Genomic DNA, 20,272 nt, shown 5'->3' on the forward strand with positions numbered 1-20,272 from the left:
ACCTCAAAGGGGATACAGAATTCAGGAAAATTAAGTTGAGAGGGAAGAGTCTTTCAGAACTTTTACATTCGTGCACTGCTTTTTCAAACAAAAGCACATTTCAGGCTGTAAGACCATTAAGTTAAGTACCATATCTGTGGCTCTGAACTACAATGCTTGCTGAACCTCTACCTCCATGAGGACAAACTTAAGAAAGTGCACACAGATCCTCAGATAAAATACAGGGCGGGGCAGGCATGGGACAGAGCCGCATATCCTGGGGGAGCAGCTCCCACTGCTGCGTTCTGCTTGTTCAGGAGCTACTGGTCCAGCGCTCACTCAGTGGCTCCTGCTGCTTGTCCGGGAGGGGGACAGGGCATGTGGCCCGGGATCTGTGGGGCAGGAAGAGCCCTGCGCAGCCCTGGCCCCAGCCCCTTTCCCCCCGCCAACATGCCCACCCCGACAAGCACCCAACCAGCAACTCCCAGGTGAGCAGCGCGCAGCAGTGGGAGACATCTCCCCCCTCTTCACGCCCTCCCCGGAAGAGCTGCAGCACCATCCCACACCCACCCCGCCAGGCAGCACTGGCCCCAACCCCTGCCCTAGTCCCAGTCCTCCCTCATTGTAGGGGCCTTGAACTGTCCCCCACCCCTCCCCTCCTACCACACAAGACTTACCAGCTGCACACAGCTCTCCAAGCTGCTGGGCTGTGCTGCTCACTGCCTAGGTGCTACGCTGTGGCTGAGCGTGCAGGCATTTATCAGCCAATTATCAGCTACATCAGGCCGATTTCCAATACAATCAATTTTCTTTGTATTAGTGTTGATCCAATATCAGACCAATGTATCAGTGTACCTCTAGCTACTTCTATAGTATTCGGACCTCACTAGACTAATAGCTTGATACTGAACTAAGCCCTTCCAGTTTCATAGCATGTTATATAACCTCTTCATTTTCAAATGAAGCCAGAGAAAAATGTTCCCCTTCCATAATGGACTGCTTAAATAAGTGTTCACCATACCAGTCCATTGAAAAGAACAGAATTTCATATTTCAAGATCAATAATGTGCCTATTACCGCAATGAGAATAAAGACCATGTCTTTCTGGACAAAACTTTCCCTATTTTATAAGGGAAAACCCTTTAAAGACCATGCCTCCATAATTTAAGGTCATTCTGTGCATCCATTATTTGACCAAAATAAATGTAGGTAGTGGTTGAACACCACAGTTTATAATATTAATCAACCTTGTACATAAGAAGGGATGCACAACATGGGATTTTTGTTCTCAGTGGGCATGCCTACACATGCATTAATGCACCATAATTATGGTGCATTTAGTTTAGTACCTGCAATAACAGGTACTAATTAGATGTGCCATAAATTGGTGCTACTATGCATTACCGCCAGCGCACGCTTTAAGTTACGCTAATATGCAGCAGACTAATTTTACTGCTCATTAGCACAGCATAATTAGTCTACTGCGCTATTAGCATCTCGCGTAGACACGCCCATTAAGTATTAGAATGCTTCCTCATCAACTACTGATGGATGTACATTAGGCTTCCCCTAAATTATTAAGGGGTGTTCACTCAAGACTATGCCATTTTAGACGTTAGTACACTGGAGCCACTAGATGGAACAAATCATATTGTTACAGCGACAACACTTTGAAACTAGCACTGATAAATTCCTTTATAACATTTTCAAGCCCCTTTCCCCCTCCCCCCCAAGGCAGCTCAATGCATGAGCTAGAAAAAAAAACCCAGCCCATTTTCATTCTTCACACTGCAATCTATTTCCTTTCAAAGTCAGCAGCACCACCTTGCAGACTAGTAACAGGGACCTGGGCAGGGCAAGACTTTCTCCTGAGGATGTAGCACACAGAAACAACATGTCTAGCTTACCCCTTTATGACATGTGCCTTGTTACTGCACACAGCAGAACTACTAGTCATACACCTGGCCCTTTAAAAGCTACTTAAGAGTTCTTTATTCTGTACCTGTTCGCCCAGATGACTTAAATTTTTACTTTTGTTTCCAGTCAGCTAATTAAAAAAATTGCCATCTTGTATAGGGTTTTGCCATAACTGAACTTGCTTATAAACCTTTTAGAAATTAAAAGCACATGCATGTTTTATTTGGCCTGCTCCCAATAGTTATTCTGCATAAGTGACCATGATGCTAACCCATTTTAAAAATAAAGTACACTTGAGAAAAGCCATCTAAAAAAGTGGTGCACATTAAATGAAACGGCAATGTAACATTACACCTTTCAAATCACTAATAGGACTGTAAACTGAGCATTCAAAGCATAATAAGAGCAGAGATTCAAGGCAAAACAACTGGCCTCCATAAAACCAGAAAAGTCTGCATCTGGACCTTCAAACTGAAAGTAAAGGTCCCAAGGAAATTCTACTGTTCCAAGATACTACTACATTAAGGAATCACCACTACCAAGAAGCATAGCTATTCTGAGGGTCCATTTGGAATTATGCCCTTACATAAGGGAAGCCAGAAACAAATATTCCACAAAAATTAGAGTTGGAGCTTTTCAGCAGTATACGACATTGGGTAAGCTTGCCATAAACCTTAAGTTTATTGGTAACAGTTCAAAGGTTTCCTGCCATTCAGAAATATCTGGCACACACAGTTTACAACTTGGATCCTTATCTATTGTACATTTGGTGCTGGCCGCAAAAAATCAAGATAGATACTTTAAGTGTTGTAAAGGCATACTGCAGCACTACCACGATATGATTGTGAAAGATAAGTACCAAATAGTTTATTAGTGAAAGCTGACTTTAAGCCACACTTGAGTATAGATGTGTCCCATAAATCCCCACGCAATACTCTATTTCTCTCCCGGTAGAAGTTTTGTCATCTAGCTAAAGAACTGAAGGGCCTGTTGCCCCTCTGTCCTTAATCCCTCAAACAATAAAGGGCCAAATCAATATTGGGGAAAGAGCAGCAGCTCTCTTCTATCAACCCCCAGCTAATGCCATTATTCCTAAAGACCGAGATAATGAATATGGAGCAACAAAAAAAATAAATGCATCAGGAAGCAGGTTCTGAACTCTCTCACAGTGCTGAAACCAGAAGATGGTCTAAAGCCATATTTTAGGAAGCCTATTTGCCTACTCCTTCCTTCATATACAGAATAAGCAGGACAAATTAGAAGCAGGTATCCCTATGCATCCCTATGTTATCTTCACAAGCGACAGCATGGTTTGGAAGAAAATTTAGAAATCAGGCAAAAGCAAGAGAAATGAGATAGCTTAGTTTTCTTGCCGCTTCACATTCAATCATTAGAGATCTCTGGCTTAAAAAAACAAACAACCCCCCCCCAAAACAACAAACACCTAATCCTAACATTAGACCCTAATTTCCCAACACACGTAATGAAGAATTCAACAAAAGGGGGTGAACAAAATTGCATTTTAGACTCAAGTATTGTCTATTATTACAACATTTAAGACAAAAGGATGGATCCAGGCTTATGCACTCAACTTCAGTACAGGCTTTCAAGATGGAAAATGTATTTTACATGCAACTACCTGCTGTATCTGACCATCTTGTTATCTTCTGAGCCAGTTACCCTAAGCTGGTCACACTTGTGAAGTTAAGGCCACTACCACCTCCCATTTTACTCCTTTCCCTTAGGGCAGGTTGGCTTCCAACTTAGGGACACGACCCAAATCAGGGACAGAGGGGCCCTACCCCTCTGACCTGGAGGGCTCCCCAGTGCACAGTCTGCACAGCTCTCGCCACCACTGCCCCCTACGATCCTGTCCCAGACTCTGCTGGCACTGCCGGGCATGAGTGAGTCAGTGGCGGGGGTCACAACCCAGATTTACGGTCACAGCAAAAAGAGGTTGGGAGCCACTGCCTGAGGGGCGCAAATGCCACTGACTTATTAACTTTTCTCAACAGCAGCCCCAAAGCATTCCATGACCAGCTCCAGTAGCAAGAAATCAGTGAGAAGGCAAACAGCTAGATCAACTACCAAAGCAGAGGTGGGCAATTATCTGGGCAGGAGGGCCACTTAAACAGTTTCCATGAGCTGTTGGAGTGTGGGCTGGGTCTCCATAGAGACTGGCCGGGTACCCCTGCAGGCAGGGTATGCTTGGCCAGACAGATGGGATGGGGCCGCAGGTGAACAAGAACAGCGTCTGGAAGAGGTATGGGAAGCCAGGGCCAGGAATCACAGAGCAGTGAAAGCGTAGGGCCAAGAGCTGGACCAAGGCAGAGCTGCAATCCACTGCCTGCATGTCCCTGCAACAGATGCCAGTTCCAGTTAGGGATGTGTTGTGAGTAGATCATAGCTCTGCCTGGGCCCTGTGCCATCACCACCCCATGATCTCAATCCCAGCTCCAACCTGCCCCTCCTGCTCCCGGATGCCACTCCCTGCCCACCCATAGCCTCATCCCAAATGCCAGACCCTGTCCAGTAGTCCTGGGGCCAGTCCCCACACAGATCCCACGTACCAGCTCGCTCCATCCGGCATCCCCAGTGGTGGGTACAGGGTGGACTGGCATTGGCAGCCAGGCAGTGAGCCGCTGCTGCAGGGGCTGCCAGGAAACCAGATTCAGCTGCCACACCACTTCCACCCTGCACCCGGGGATGGTGGGACCAGCCACACACGCACCATGGCCTGGGCTGCCCCATAACTCCTGGGCCAGGTAGGGCCAAGGGACCTGTTGCTGGCCAGATAAAATCCCTTAGTGGGCCAGTTCCAGCCCACAGCCTATATTTTGTCTACCCTTGAATGCTGCAGGTGAGAAGAGCATGGTCAGTCCTGCATACAAGGACTCGTTAATATCTGCCACTAAACCATTAACTAGAAAGATGCATATTAAGAGAGAAATTGATGATGACCCTTAGAGTTTGTCTGCATCCGTGTTGCTGCTGCAACTAGTAAAATACAGGCAACAGAGAACGCTCCTACTTGTATCAGGTTTATCAGGAGATTTGGGAGTTTTGCATGGTTACAGCAGTGGTGCCACTAACGCTTTAAAAAGGACTGGGTGCTCCTCCTGCCTACATCAGGTTTATCCTGCTGAAGCTACTTTCCAGTCTAGCCCCAAACTATCCTCTGGGGTGCCATTAAAATTCAGGGAAGTCTTAAATCAAAATAGTTGAGAATCACTGTCCTGTACTAACTAGTGAGTAGAAAAGCTTTGGGTACACAATACAGCAGGAATTAGCAAAGGGTAGTAATGATCTCCACTTTACCAAATAGTATAAATTACAACAACTACTGTAGTTTGTTTAAAATGTGTTGCAAACTAAGTGGGGGAGAGGCAAAATGACTGCTTAAGTTGTTGAAGTATATATAACCAGGCGTTTTTTTTTTTGTTTTTTTTTTAGCAGCTTGAATGGTCTCAAGACTTCCTACTACTCCTCTGCAAGCTGAAAGATCTTGGCTTAGCATTACATGTATTGTGACTGGCACTTGCTAAGAGTAAGTTTTCCCTAACTTCACTGATGTGTTACTTGAGGAACAGCAAGACAACCCCAGGTTTACTAAATTTCAGTCCCCACCCCATTACGGCAGATGAATTTTTGTGCTCAAAGAGAATGACAATTTCAATATGCACTCTGAAATCCTTTTACCTTTCAGGAATTCTTTTCTAAGCTCCGATACAAAATTGACACGATTTTGCAAAAAGGTTGAATTAAAAAAGCCATTTCACTCTAGCCACTTGTCCCTACTGCCTACTCACTGTAAAAATGGAAAAGATGTTTGTGATGACATGGTGGGGAAAAATGAGGCCTGGTCAACAAGTTCAAAAAGAAAATAAATTGTCTGCCCCATTGCAAATCTTAAATTGGACATCTTTTACTCAAGTTAAAAGAGGCTCTGTAGTATCCATCTGTCTAGAACAATGTCTCTTAAATACAAACGCCCCTTAAAACTATTTATTCCATTTGGAATAAAATGACCAACACAACCTATAATTAAGATGTCCAGAAGTAGTCAGTGGAGATGCACGTGGCATGATTTTCAGAATTAGTGAATTCCAACAGAGTAATTCAAGTCACTGGATTTTCAATATCCTTGCCAATTATGTGGTAACAGAACAAAATCAACTGTTGGAGTATATTTTCTACTTCATGTAATAAAAACTGTATTTGAATTTTCAGGTTATTTACACGACCCACTGAAGGTTCTGAACAAGGTATGCATACAGCTGACAGGTCAGATGAAGCCTACCAGGACTATCACACTGGTGTACTTAACAAGGACTTATTAAATATAAAAAAGATTTGAGAAGCAATGCAGTCAGGTGTCTGCACTGTGCAATGATTCACTAATCTGTGCATGTACCTGCAGATGCAGTCTAGTTTCCCACTTGCAAACAGAATGAATTACAGCTCGGAGAAGACCTCACTAGTGGCAGCCCACTATTGGAAAGTGCATCTTGCCAGTGGGCCACAGAGTTCACATTGTACACCCATCTTGTAAACCTATTTTAAAATAAGCAAAGATGTAAGAAGAGCTTCCCTACCTTCACACTGGTTCCTTGGAAGAATCTTCCATCTTGTTTTAATCACATTTTCCAAGATTTGCAGCCCATAATACTGAAAATTGGAGAAGAACAATATGTGAGTATGTTATTGTTGGACCAACAAGAACTTTCAGGATTCTCATTCAATCAGACATTCACACTTAACATCTAAAATTTGAAAAATATTAAGCTAACAAATTTAGTTAAAATAAGAAAAATGTCTATTCGCCCATTTACTGAGGTGTTCATGCATTTTTCTGGCTTTATCGTTTGCTACTCTAAGTTAAGTCCTGCTGTTTGATCGTGCTCACACCAGGAGAAATCAAATAAAAAAAGCCCTTTGGCAGCCAAATCGGCTATCTGTGGAAGAGAAAGTAGCAGCCAGATATGAATTCACAGCATAAATGACTGCTCAAGTGTTCAAGTATTAACACAACCAAGCTCCTAAAAAAAAAAAAAATAAAAAAAAAAAAAAAAATTAGCAGCTTGGATGGTCTCAGACTTCCTACTACTCCATGGCAAACTGAAAGATCTTGGCTTAGCATTACATGTACTGTAACTGGCACTTTCTAAAGAGTAAGTTTTCCCTAACTTCACTGGTGTGTTACTTAAGGAACAGCAAGACAACCCCAGGTTTACTTAATTTCAATCCCCACCCCATTATGGCAGCTATTTCTACTATTTAAAGATTAACTTTTGTGCTCAGTCAAAAGAGAATGACAATTTCAACATGCACTTTGAAGTCCTTTTACCTTTCAGGAATTCCTTCCTAGGCTCCAATACAAAATTGATAGAATTTTGCAAAAACACTGAATTAAAAAAGCCATTTCACTCTATCCATTTGCCCCTACTGCCTTATTGTAAAAATGGAAAAGATGTTTGTAATGACATGATCACTCATGGCAAGACTGTCATAACCAACAACTCCAAAACATGACCAGACAGAAGGGGAAAAAGGACAAGAATTTAAATTCTTTAATGAGCAGTAGCTTAGGGAAGAAAATCGTGCCAATGCCTGAAAGGTAAACTTACTTGTATTTATGAAATAGTATGACTAAAATTTGGCTGAGAATAAGAGTTCCTCTTTAAAATGGTTAGTTGTTAAGCAAAGTAGGATCATTAACATTTCAACCAAAGGGATCACATGAACTTTACGTTAACACAAGCACAATGTAGACTGTCCCAAACTACATTGCACTCAAACTTGAATGTTTTTGCTGTTCTCATCTTGACAGCATCTACCTCCATACACTTTTCACCTTTCTACTGCTGTTCCCCCAGTTCAAAGTTCTGCATTTGCAGAATAAATCTTTAGACTTCTAAAGCACTATATACAAAGAAATATTCTGCAATTACAGAAAATGTCATTCCTCTCATAATCAGCAGTAAGCTTTTAGCCCCTACGTTTTATTCTTAAATTTGTAAAATTAAGATTGAAAAAAAAATGTAAGCAAAACCAGGGAAGACACTTGTATGGGAGAATGATCTGCATGAATACAGTTTCTAAACTAGTATGCTTTGTTTTACAGAAAGCACTTTTTGTGCCTAAATTTTACAGGTATGGCATGTGTCTGTTACAGGTTAATACAAGCTAACAAAATCAATATTAAAAAAAAGGAACTGAAAGTTACATGGACCTATATTTATAATCAGACATACTTTAATAAAGGAGTTCTAAACCACTATTAATTAAAGCTATCAACATGTTTAAGAGTCTTGGTTAGTCATTATTCTAACTCAACTCCCAAGTTGGATTTTAAACAATTGAAATGATTTGGCTTTGAAATTGGCAATTTTTATTTAAGCAGCTCAAACAAATAAATAATGTTGTAATATCAGAATGCCAAACTTAGTTCACAAACCATCTAACCATTAATCTGTATTTCATGCGCCTCCATTCTCCCTATCTTTTCTGTACACTAATTTCTCCTCCATCGTCTTCCACCCTTTCCCATATAGAAGCAGACGCAAAGCTGAAGTTAACAAAATTCAGTTTGCTTTGCCACTAGTACATGAACTTAAAGCAGTTAAAAAGACAAACATCAACTGAATGCTATTACTGTTCTCATTCCATCCCCACCTTACCATTCTAGACTTAGAGGACTTTGACAGACCCTCTGATGCAGGTGTATAGGGCTGCCAATGCCTATATTGAACATTATCTTATTAAAACCTCATATCAACTTTCAGCCCATGTTTTCAAGCATTTCCCGGATGCAAGAGCTGGAATTATGTTCAGTCCAGAGTTCTAAATACTATTCTGAACACAGATGGGATTGCTACCATGAACATAGTTTTATAAACATGTATACATACAAATATGCTGCACGTAAAATTAAAAGTAGATGTTTTCCTAATATTCATTTAGTTTCTGGTTTATCTTATTCTAATCAAGAAGTACTGCAGAAATCCACTGCTGAGTTATGAAGGTGAGGGACAGATAACAGCAAAGACTGAAAGAAAAAAAATGCATGAAATGATCCCTATGGCAGAAATTTCTATGGTATCCTTATTAAGTACTTATTCTATCCACCGAAACCCCTTTCCCTCCCACCTCCCAAGAAACAAAAAAACAATTGATGAACAGAATTCAGTTAAAGGGAATCAAAAGGGTAGACCTTGTGGAGGCCTGCCGTCAAAGCCTAGCTGTGTCAGTTGCACAGGAAGACACCCCTTTTCTTCCTATTACAAGCAATCAACATAATGGAACATTATGATTAATATCAGGTAGTGTTAACAGCTTTAATTAAAGAAAAAATATGATTGCATAAAAGCCAAATGTCAGAGTGCATAAATTTAGCACCAAATCATTTGCAATTTATGTAAATTGAAGAATTCTTTACCTGTTGCTTTCTTTCTGTTCCTCTAATCATCTCATTTTTCACAAGACAAATTTGAGTTTTTAAAAATACTGTTGATAAATCAACTTAAACATTAGTAACGTCTGTCAGTATAAAAAGCAAAGTTTACCAGGCAAGCAAACAGGCAAACACTGTTACTTAAGGTTAGCACTTTGAGGAAGTTCTTAAGCTCTTCTCCTCTAAAATTTACAAAGTAATTTTTAAAAATAAGTATGTATGTATTAGAAATGTTTTGTGAATACCAAGCTAATTCAGAAATAAATCTGAACACGGCTATTTTCTGTTTGAACACTTGTGCATGTAGCAAGCAGAAAACCATGCATAAAAACCCCTTTAGTAGTTTCAAGTGTGAATTGAACTTAATACAGGTCACGACACATTTTGATCAACTTTCCAGGTCACACTTTAAAGGTCTTAAAATAATACATGTAGAATTGCAAATATAAAAGGAGTATTGTCCCCCTTATCAGTCACAACCATGATGGAAGTGCTTAAAAGTTGCATAGACTAAAGTGTGCTCTGCAAGCCAGTAAAGATTGTATCCAATGCTAGTGTTAAGGATACCAAACTTGTATTGATCGGACAGCCCAAAATAATCTTTGATCAATTCTTTGTCTTCAAGATACTTAGGAAAATGCTGGTATCACTTATGGGCACATAGCTCCCAATAAGTTCAATGAGAGCCAACCACTTACTAAAGAACAAAACATGGCTCTTAAGAGATTTTACAATATTTGGATCTGCACACACACACGCTTCAGAACTTAACACAAATCTTGCATATGTCTAAGTACTTTAATCCTAATTTAGTTCTTCCTTAAGAAAGCTGTCAATGTAAAGGGAGATTTAAAATACTAGGCCTGTTTAGTGTAAATTTAGCTTTAAGGCAACTTTAGGAACAAAACAAAACAAACAAACAAAAAATGTGGTTTGAAGCAACAAAAACTAATGCTAAAAATGAGATACCTTCCTCAAAGTTTATGAATGGAAAAAAGGGAAGGAAAAAAGTGTCAATGGAAGATCATGTCCTTACTTTGGTGTTCATATTCTGAGAGAACTCCAAAATAGTATCAACTCTTGTCCATGCATCAGGGTGTTCTTTTAAGTGAGTCAAGACTTCTTGTGCCATTCTTTGCTAAAAGGAAATTTAAAAAAGCATTAGATACATTCTGGAAGTCATTTTCTGTCACAGGAAAAAAAAAAAAAAAGCAAAATCTTCATTGTAAGCAGTACATATACACACTATCCCATTTTAGCAGAGAGCAGCCTGAATTATAAAGTCAGAAAAAAAAAATCTTATAAAAATGTTTTCTGACACTGTCCCAAAATTAAGTTTTGCTAAGCATTTAAACAATGAACACCTTTTCTCTCCAGACAGGATGGAAAAGGACTATCATCAGCAAGTAAAACTCTGCATGCGTTTACAGAAGACACGAATCTAAAAGGAAGGAGCTGAAAGGAAGATAAAATAATGCAGCACTATCCAACCGGTGGCCCACAGTGCTTGTGGACTGTGAGCTCCCACTGCCCTTACATCCCAAGGCCCCTGCACTTCGCCAACCGTCATGGTGTTACCTCCCAGCAGCTACAGCCTGCCACCACTGGCCCCTTGTCCCCACCCCCTAATGGGCTCCTCCTCCATTCTCCAGCCTCCACTTCCGCCTGCTCCTCCTTGGGAGAGGGCTAGTACAACCCATGGTGGTGGCAGTGATGAGGTGCAACCACTCAGAAGTTGGACAGGTAGTGGCTGTTCAGCTCTTACTCAAAGGCCACTCCACAGGCCCCCTGACACAAGGTACTGCTTGAGAAAGAGATCCTTTGTTTAAATCCTCTCTCCTCTTATGGTTGTACTTCTGTTGTTTCCTACTATTTTATAAATCATGCTCTTTACTGAGCCTGTCCTTTTGGAAAGCAGTGCTTTTGCAGGTACTCATGAAAGTTGTGGAGAGGTAAGAGGGACCCTACTACAAAGATATTCCACAGAAGGCATGTACTTGAACAGGAACACATCAATATATCACATATCAATGCTTCTTTGCCTTAAGACAATGACCACTTGGGCCCCAGTGCATTTAATGCTTAGTCTAAACCAGAGGTGGGCAAAATACAGCCCAAGTGATTCTATCTGGCCTGTGGCCACTCTTGCTGCCCTGGGCATGGAGGTACTGCCTAGCATGGACCACAGCCTGCCCTATCCTTGCGTGTAGCTCTCAGGCAGGGTAGCTGTAGTCTGCAGGGCCAAGCACTGTAGTGGCCAGACTCTACTTCCCAGCAGCTCGCTCTCACCCTCACCTTGTGGCTGCCACTGCCAGTATATCTGCTGCTGGACTCAGATCCGCTTGCACAGGCACTCTGACCTGTCTACCCCACACCTACAGCCAGGGTCACTAAATGGAACAGGTGGGCAGGGTGTTCTATAACAGGGGCCTGTGGAGTGGCCTCTGAATAAGAGCTGAACAACTACTACCTGTCCATGGAGACTGGCCTGGGACCCCAAGGGTAGGGCATGCTTTGCTGCCCGTGGAACCAGAACCCACCGTAGGGACATGCAGGGAGCGGATTGCAGCTCTGCCTTGGGCTCTGGCCCCACCCTGCAATCCTGGCCTGGACCGCCCCCCCCCCACACGCCCCCACCAACAGTTCACCAAAACTCCTTAAGTGGCCCTCCAGCCCAAAATAGTTGCCCACCCCGGTCTAAACTATCAAACACCAATTTATATTGGTTTCCTATTTTAACTTGTATTTATTTAAATATCCAAAGATTAGAAGATCTATAATGCAATGAAATTGTACCCAACTGATTTAATTTAAAAACTGAATGATTCAAGTTCTTCTACTACCCTACTGAAACCAAAACTGTCTCACGTTTATATCATGTGATAGAAACGGAAAATTCAAATCCCTGGTCAACAGAAAAATGCAGTAAACCACCGATTTTACTTTTTACCAGAGGCAAACACAGATTTCTTGCTTTACTAGAGAAACCCATGGATTTTGCACTGATCACCCTACAGGCTGCCAGAGTTCCAGCCTGCAGGGAGCTGGGAGGGAGCAGGAGGAGGGTGGAGAGACAGGTGGCACCATGCACACATACATACATATTGCCCCAGGCAGCCTGCAGAGTAGCTCCAGCAGGAGGGGGGTGGGAAGAGGAAAATCAAGGCTCCTGTAGGGAGGGAGGGAGCTGAGCAGGGCTGGGGCTGCTGCCCAGCTGGGGGGTTCTTGGGGCTGCAATGCACAGCTGCAGGGCCCCAGCAGGGAGCTGGATGGGGCCACAGACAGCTCGTCTGGAGGGAGAGGGCCAGCTCTCTGCCAGCACACTTACTCCAGGGGATCAGGGGGGACCCGCACCCCCCAGATATGTATGTGGGGCAGGCATAGGCTGCGGGTTCCTGCCCTACTTCCCTGCTCCAGGGTCTCCGCAGCCCAAAGGGCACGGCCCGGCACAGCAGGGAACAGCCAGGCCATGCAGGGATTTCCTTGCCACTGCAAGATCCACGCTGCCCTGGCAACGCACCTCTTGCACGTGCTGCTGCTTCGAGGGGTCCAGCCCTGCGCGCAGGTTGCAGGTTGTCAAGGCAGCGTGGAGCTCGCAGATTCTGTGCTGCTCCTCTTCTCCCTGCCATGCTGGGTTGCACCCACTGGGCTGAGAAGGGAGAGAAGTAGGGTGGCAGGGAGCAGCAGGCCCACATGGAGAAACTGTTCACCACTGCAAGCTCTGAGCTGCTTCCTTCCCCTGGGACCTCCGCAGGCCAGCGGGTACAACCCAGTGTGGCAGGGAATAGAGGAGCTGCACGGAGAACCTGCTTGCCCCTGCAAGCTCTGCGCTGCCCTGTCGACTTGCCCCCTGCACAAAGGGCTGCAATGAGAGCAGCAGCACACACAGGAGGTGCATTGCCAGGGCAGCACGGAGCTCACAGCGAGGAAATCCCCACATAGCCTGGCTGTTCCCTGCCACACCGGGTCATGCCCGTTGGGCTGCAGAGGCCCTGGGGGAGGGAAGCAGGGTGGGAGCCCGAGCCTACAGCCTGCCCCACATACAGATCTGGGGGCACAGGTCTGGGAACCTGCCCCACCAGAGTCTGCAGCAGGCAGCAATGGGGAGTGGGAGCAGGGGGCTGCATACTTGGGTCTGTAGCCCTGGCAGCTGGGGGACCCCTCCGGTAGGGCTGGGGAAGCAGGGGCTGTGGGTGGGGAGTGAGAGGCACCAACACAGCTGGGGAGGAGGGGGGGCCAGGCCTTTAACTTTAATCAGAGATTGGGGGGGGGGGTGTTAAGCAGAGAACTTGCAATTTTATTTATTTTTTTTTTAAATCAGGGAAAACCAGGACCCCTAGTGATAACATGTTTTAGCTTTAGTTTCCTACTATTCAACATAAGTTCAACAAAAGACTACTAGACACCATATATCCAAATAGCAATTTGAGACTTGCAGCATATTATTTGAGTGACAAGTAGTCTAGAGCCAATACTGTATTAAATTTGAGTATGAACAATTCACGAAATTGTTTCATTGTATATAGGAAGCCATCTTGTTTTAAAAACTTAAGCCTGTGTCAATTTAAAATTTAGAAATGGAGATCCTACAAACTGTATATCCCACAAGAGATACTTCAACAGTTGATTTCAGCACTTTAAGAATTCACATTAATAATCTGGTACAACAAACTGCATTTTAGGCACAAAAAGTACAATTTAGGCACAAAGTTGGTATATACAGGGTTACTTCCATTCAGTTTATCGATGAGAGATAAATTAGAATTTAGCCTCATTTTATGTTCTTCAGCAGGGGTGGGTAAAATGCAGCCTGTGGGCTGGATGCGGCCCGCCAGGCCTTTGTAACTGGCCCGTGGGGCTGCTAAAAAAAATTTAGAAAATGAGTATTTATCTGCCACTGGCTGCCTGTCATGTGGCCCTCCATGGCTTGCCAAAACTCAGTAAGCAGCCCTCCACCCAAACTAATTGACCGCCCCTGTTCTTCAGCCTTGCTCACTGCTTAAGGATACATTACAGTAAGAAATTTACTACAAATTGGTGATGGATTGTAGCAAGTGATGAGAAGTATGCCAGGAAGAGAGTGGAGGTACTAGTAGTTTGAGGGAGTACCTACCTTAATTTCATTGAAATACCTAATTTATATGGTTTTTTCAACCAATTTACTCTCAGACCAGTAGTATATATCAAGCTTAAATCTGATTCAAGTAACAACATTTCAAAATCAACCAAGGAAGATTTGGAAAAAAAAAGGCCAAAGGAAGACAACACAGAAATGCATGTTTTTGTTTTTCCTATTGCTAAGTACAACTACCAAAGAACATTTAAGCAAAAGATTTTCCCTCTCAAATATTATCCTGCATTCAAATCAATGGTGAATTTGTGAAATCACAATTATTACCATGGCAACATACCATCACACATGACCCAATTAGGATTCTCCCTACAGGAATATGGGAAAGAAATAGAACTGCAAGAGAGATTGCCCTTTCTTATTCTTAACTTTCAACAACAGATGAAAAAATATTAGAAATAAACTAAGTTAATACTGTCTAAGTGATGCTAGTTAAATAAGGCCTCATTAAACAATGACTCTCAAATTCAGCATTAGGTTTTTTATTACTAGAAATACCAAGTGCTTTTTTTCCCATGAATATTATAACTATGAACCAGAGAGCACTTCAATCTAAATAAACTCCTGGATTTAACATGCTTAATGAATCTGAAATAGTTATTCTTCTAAAGATTTATAGTAAAAGTTAGACATAATCCACTTCACAGTACCCTTGAGCAAAAACTTCTACGTTTTTGAACATATAAATTACCTGTGCTCCTTCTCCATGGTACAAGCAATTCACCACGTTGTCCAAGAGATTGATATCCAATTTCTGGTTGAAATCCAGCAGCTGGCGAGCTGCATGGTCTGCTAACATTGTCATAATTGCTGGCATAGATTACTGGAAAAATAAAACATGATCAAACTTGAAAAGCTGCATCCATCTGAAAATTTTTTAAGTTATCCCTCTAACATTTAGGTCTGCACTAAGTTTTATACAGTACAATTTATTTCTGTATAACAACTACAAACTTCCTCTGCAATTCAACAGGACTACAGACATTAATGCCCAAATGCAACAAGTCACAAAATCAGCAAGTTACACTAAAAATTAAGCTAGGCTAATAAAACAAAGTCCTGAAAATATTTGTTTTAAATATTTTACAATATTTTGCCTCAACTAAGGTCACATTCTGCCAGCACTCTAATGAGCAAGTTTAGAGACAGGAATATTTACCAAATCATTACCTTTGAAGTAATATTAAAGACGACTCCATCAGAATTAAGTTTTCAAGCCCAATATGCATGCCAGAAACCTAGTTCTACAATAACAAATAAAACTGGAACTTGACTATATGACTATTAAGCCAACCATATACATGTATGAAAACTGAGTGGTGCTACTGGTTTAATGGTCATGTAATCATTCCAGCTTTATTTATTATTAACTGCTCACAATTGAGCTCTTTCCTCTTGGAAGCAAATTTCAAGGAAAAAAAAAAAAAAAAGTAGTACAGTAAAAGCTGAGTTATCCAGCACCTTACAAGCCAGCATGCTCTCTTAACCGGCATGCCGATTTATAAGGGCTTGTAAGGAAAAAGTGAAACCTGAAGTGCCCACCATGGCACTTCCAGTTTTGTGCAGCCCTCATGGCCCGGGACAAAGCAGCCTGTGCTGTCAAGCCCACACAGCCGAGGGCATAGCAGCCTGTGCGGGTCCCCCCTCCCTGTCCCTCAGGGCCCACAGCAGGGGCAGTGATGCGACCGGAGGGGGGGCAACACCCCAGATGCAGTGGGCCAGGCAGCGGCCTGAACAGGCAAAGACACACGTTTGGGCTGCTCAGTTAACCGGCATATTTTGTTATCTAGCACCCTCCATTCCCCATGGGTGCCAGATAACAAAGCTTTTACTGTAATAAGTTATTCAGATCATATAAATTGTCCCATTTAACCAGACGGAATCTGCATTAAGAGAGTTTAAATAAACAACATAGGAATAAATCTCACAAGCATACTTTTCTTCAAACCCATATTTATGTGAAGTAAAATGCAATAAAATTCAAGAGCCTGAAAGATGTACAGGACATTTATAAGCCCTGGGTAGATCTAAAATTTTGATAAGGAGGCTGAGGGTGATGCATCTTCACAAAAAATATATTTTCTCCAGTTAAAAAGAAACTAGAAGTGTTATTAATACAGTAGAGGTGCTACATTAGCACTATATTATTGTTTAAGATTGAAGCAAAAGCAAACGTAATTGCACCAATTTGCTAGATTACATATCGAGTTAAAAAACACACAACTAGGCAAAAACAGTCAAAAGAAATTGCTTGTCCTGTAGTCATAGTTAAATGTGCATCTTTTATTCAGATTTGCATCTAAAAAAAATTTAACCTATTTGAGCATCTTGACAGTCTGTCCAACTCAGTCATTGCCACACACAAATTAATATTACCAAAACTGAGAAGGTTTTTAGCTATAACTAAGTCTGCAATGCTGTGAAACAGAAGAAGGATGTTACTAGGAATGGCTAACAGATAGCAAAATGGCATAAGAAAGGATAGCTCAATTAATGGAACATCAAGACCATTAAAAGGAGAGAGGGTCCTTAACACCTGGGAAATGGAGAGATTAGCGTGGTTCAAGTGGCCAATAAGGAGCCATGAAGTCAATCGACTCTCTCAGGGTTGCCTAAATAGAAGTGTGATTGCCCTGTCCAGACAGCTGGAATCAAAAGGGGGTACAACTCCACCCCTGATATCAACCAGAAACTGGTAAAATGCAAATATGAAGTGTATCCTGACCAATATTTTAAGGCACACACTCCAAGAGTAACATATTCTTTGGATAACTATCCCAGAGTCTACGTGGGGGCTCTCTTTAAAGGTACACCATCAGTTGTACATTGAATCCGCACCAATAAAAGGCAAAATAACATGAATGGCGATTGGCTTTTTTTGGCCAGTGTAGCTGGTAATGTCATTGATAAACAATGCGAATGCAGCCTGGCAGCTTGGAGCAACAGCATCCTGCTGGTAAGTCTGTGGTTCGGGGGCAGGAGGTAGAGGTGTGGGGGGATGGAAGGGGTATAGGTGGGTGCCACATTGAAGCCCCTACAGTGAGGGAAGGAGTGGGGTAGGGGCAGGGGCTGCCCAGCCAGGACAGTGAATGCGACCCCAGGACCAGGAGCAGGACAGAGCTGAAGGCAGCTTATCCAGGGGGCATGGGGAAGGCAGTCCCCACTGCTACACCCCTCCCCCCTGGGGAAGCATGGGGTTCATGTACCACTCCCCAGATTTGGGTTCAGGGTGAGGGGCTGTGCCAAGGCTGCACTCAGAGCGGGCGCAGGCAGGGTGGGTGGCAGCACTGGGATAGGTGGCTATAGCCCACCCTGTAGCCATCCCTACCTGCACCACCACTGCCCACCCCAAGCACAGCCCTGCCTCAGCACACCTGCCAGGAAGGGACTGGTGTAGCCCCTGGCCCACAGCCCACCCTTGACCCACACACAAATCCAGGGAGACACATGCTCCCCATATATCTCCCCTATCCCACTCAGCCCAGAGGTCAAATTCACTGCCCTGGCTGGACAGTGCCTGCCCCTCTCCCTCCCTTCAACATAGGGGCCTCAATCTGCCCCACCATGTTCCCCCCCCACCCATAGACTTTCCAGCAGGGGGCTGCTCTCCACACTGCCCAGATGCATTCCTGTAAGTCAGCTATTGGATCAGTACTGGCCAATATGGCTGGCTGGCAATCAGCTATCAGTATCGGCCAAGACATTTTTTATTGGTGTACCCATAGTTCTTCTGTACCTTCAGGCCAAAGGCTGATAGGAATCCAATCACTTCAGAACCTCTACTCAGCTATTGGGAAAAAGAAACTCCCCCGGCCTTCCCCCAATGCACCACTACAAGAGATTTCCCTGCTGAATTCTACCAGTTCCCAGTCTCATGCTTGTAGGCTTCCTAGGCAGCTACGGAGTGAAATTAACATGACTGTCCAGTTCACCGATACCCAATGTTTTATAACTGCAGTCAAGTCCATAAAAACCAACAAAAATGTCAGTGCTCTCTGCAGATTCAGCAAGAGCTAAGACAGGTTGTTATTTTTTAATTTTCACCCTTATGGATCAAGGTACACTTTATATTCAGGTTTTGTTTTCTTCACATCTATTGAATAGGCTCACCTAGTCAACAGCTAGTGAAAGCAGTACACCACATTCTCCCTAATCATTTTTAGTGCTCATTATTGACCACCCTCAAACCGAAGACAGAATGCAGTTGGCTACACCAGGCTTCTAGAGAAACCCACAAATACTTTTCACCCTGGAAGTCTATCAAAGCAAGGCACACTAAGCATAGCCAGAAACAGAGTGGTGGTGTTCCACAGAGGTTGGTACTCTGGGTCAATCCAAGACAAACCTACCTATCCCAAGGTAGGATCAAGTGAGCCTGTACCCCCCTCCCATTCCCCCACCCAAAGACAATGATAAGGTTAAGCTTAGCATCTCCTGATGAACTTCTTCAATGAGTAAACCTATCTCAAGATATTAAAGGAAAAAAAGTCTGGGTTTTAGTTGTGAGAAAAAGGAGTTACTGGAGTGGTAGCTTGGGCATCCACAGCATAGGAACACCAATTGTTTTCTGTCAATCCTGACATTACCAAGTACCAGTCCTGAAACTGCACAGACCATTATAGCCTTTTCATCTGTAATTCAGCATTACACCTCACACCCACAGTATTTTACTTGTGCCGAGCAGTCAATGAAAGCTGAGTTTTCCTTGGTAAATACTTGCATTTATTTCAGAGCAAAGGTCTTGGCAACCTGAACCCCCTTTCAGGCAATGCTGAAAGAGCTTTCAGTTTCTCCAGCAGCCCTCTGAATTCAAAACTTGGGTCTGTCAGTCCTGAACTTGTTTTTGCAACTTAATTTTACAGTTAATTCCTTACAGCATACTAAAGGTCCTTACAATACTATTTCTTTGGTCTTAATTCCTGCATCTATAAGAGCTTGGAAATCAATACAAAGTGAACCCCAAATGCTTTTGAAAACCAAGACTCTCTCTTACAGAGAGGCTATTCCACTGCCTCCCTGTACCACACCACATTTAATACAGGACATCAGTGCAGTAATATTAGCCCCAATAATGGTCATATCCCAAGGACTTCAGTCACTGTGGGTATGTACTACTAGACAGCTTCACTAGAATGAGGCATCCTCACTATTCATGCCCTAAATGACAAGGTGTAGACCAGGTACAAGGACAGCCCTGCTCATGCGGCCCTGACAGAACCAGAACTTTCAAACCCCAGAATGAAAATAATAGAGAAAATAGAGAAATATTGCTGTTTAAAGCCACAAAGGAAGTACTGCAGATTTCCTGCTTCAAAGCAACCAAACTCTCAGCTGGTACCTAAGCACTGAGACCAGCGATTCTCAATGAGGGTGCCGTGAGATTCTTTCAAGTGTGCCCGCCAAAGTGCTACATGGTGTTAGCACTATTAGGTGAATCACATTTGCACACAAGATAAACCCATGGATTTCAAACAGAAATCCATAGTTTTAAAAACACTGACCTGTTGCAGTCTTTGAGCTCTCTGCAACAGAACTGCTCTATTATTTTTCCAGGGTCAAAAAAAAAAAAAAAAAAAAAAGAGTGAAGGGCTACTGTACTCTAAGGGGAACCTTGAGTCTAAAAAAAAGTTGAGAACCACTAACTGACTGGGATCAAAACACTGAGGGTGCACAGCTTCCTGTTTAGGTTTCCCTGTTACCTATGCAAACAAGGGAATAATTAAATCTGGGAACCAAGAGCAAATTCAAGGCACCTGTCCAAAGGCAGGAGTAAGCATAAGAAAACTTTTACT

The 20,272-nt window shown here is 42.9% G+C and overlaps 1 protein-coding gene across 1 annotated transcript in view; it reads right to left on the reverse strand.

The window, feature by feature from the left end:
* Positions 1 to 20,272, reverse strand: part of XPO1 (exportin 1) — a 59,985-nt gene that overhangs the window by 36,511 nt on the left and 3,202 nt on the right. The window contains exons 3-5 of the mRNA XM_006273751.3: positions 15,172 to 15,303; positions 10,386 to 10,487; positions 6,492 to 6,564 (exon numbers count right to left, since the gene is read on the reverse strand). Of these exons, the coding sequence (XP_006273813.1) occupies positions 6,492 to 6,564; positions 10,386 to 10,487; positions 15,172 to 15,297 (301 nt within the window). The 5' untranslated portion in view covers positions 15,298 to 15,303. The remainder of the gene's footprint in view (positions 1 to 6,491; positions 6,565 to 10,385; positions 10,488 to 15,171; positions 15,304 to 20,272) is intronic.

The sequence above is a fragment of the Alligator mississippiensis genome, chromosome 1, assembly GCF_030867095.1.
Source record: "Alligator mississippiensis isolate rAllMis1 chromosome 1, rAllMis1, whole genome shotgun sequence".
NCBI classification, from domain to species: Eukaryota; Metazoa; Chordata; order Crocodylia; family Alligatoridae; genus Alligator; species Alligator mississippiensis.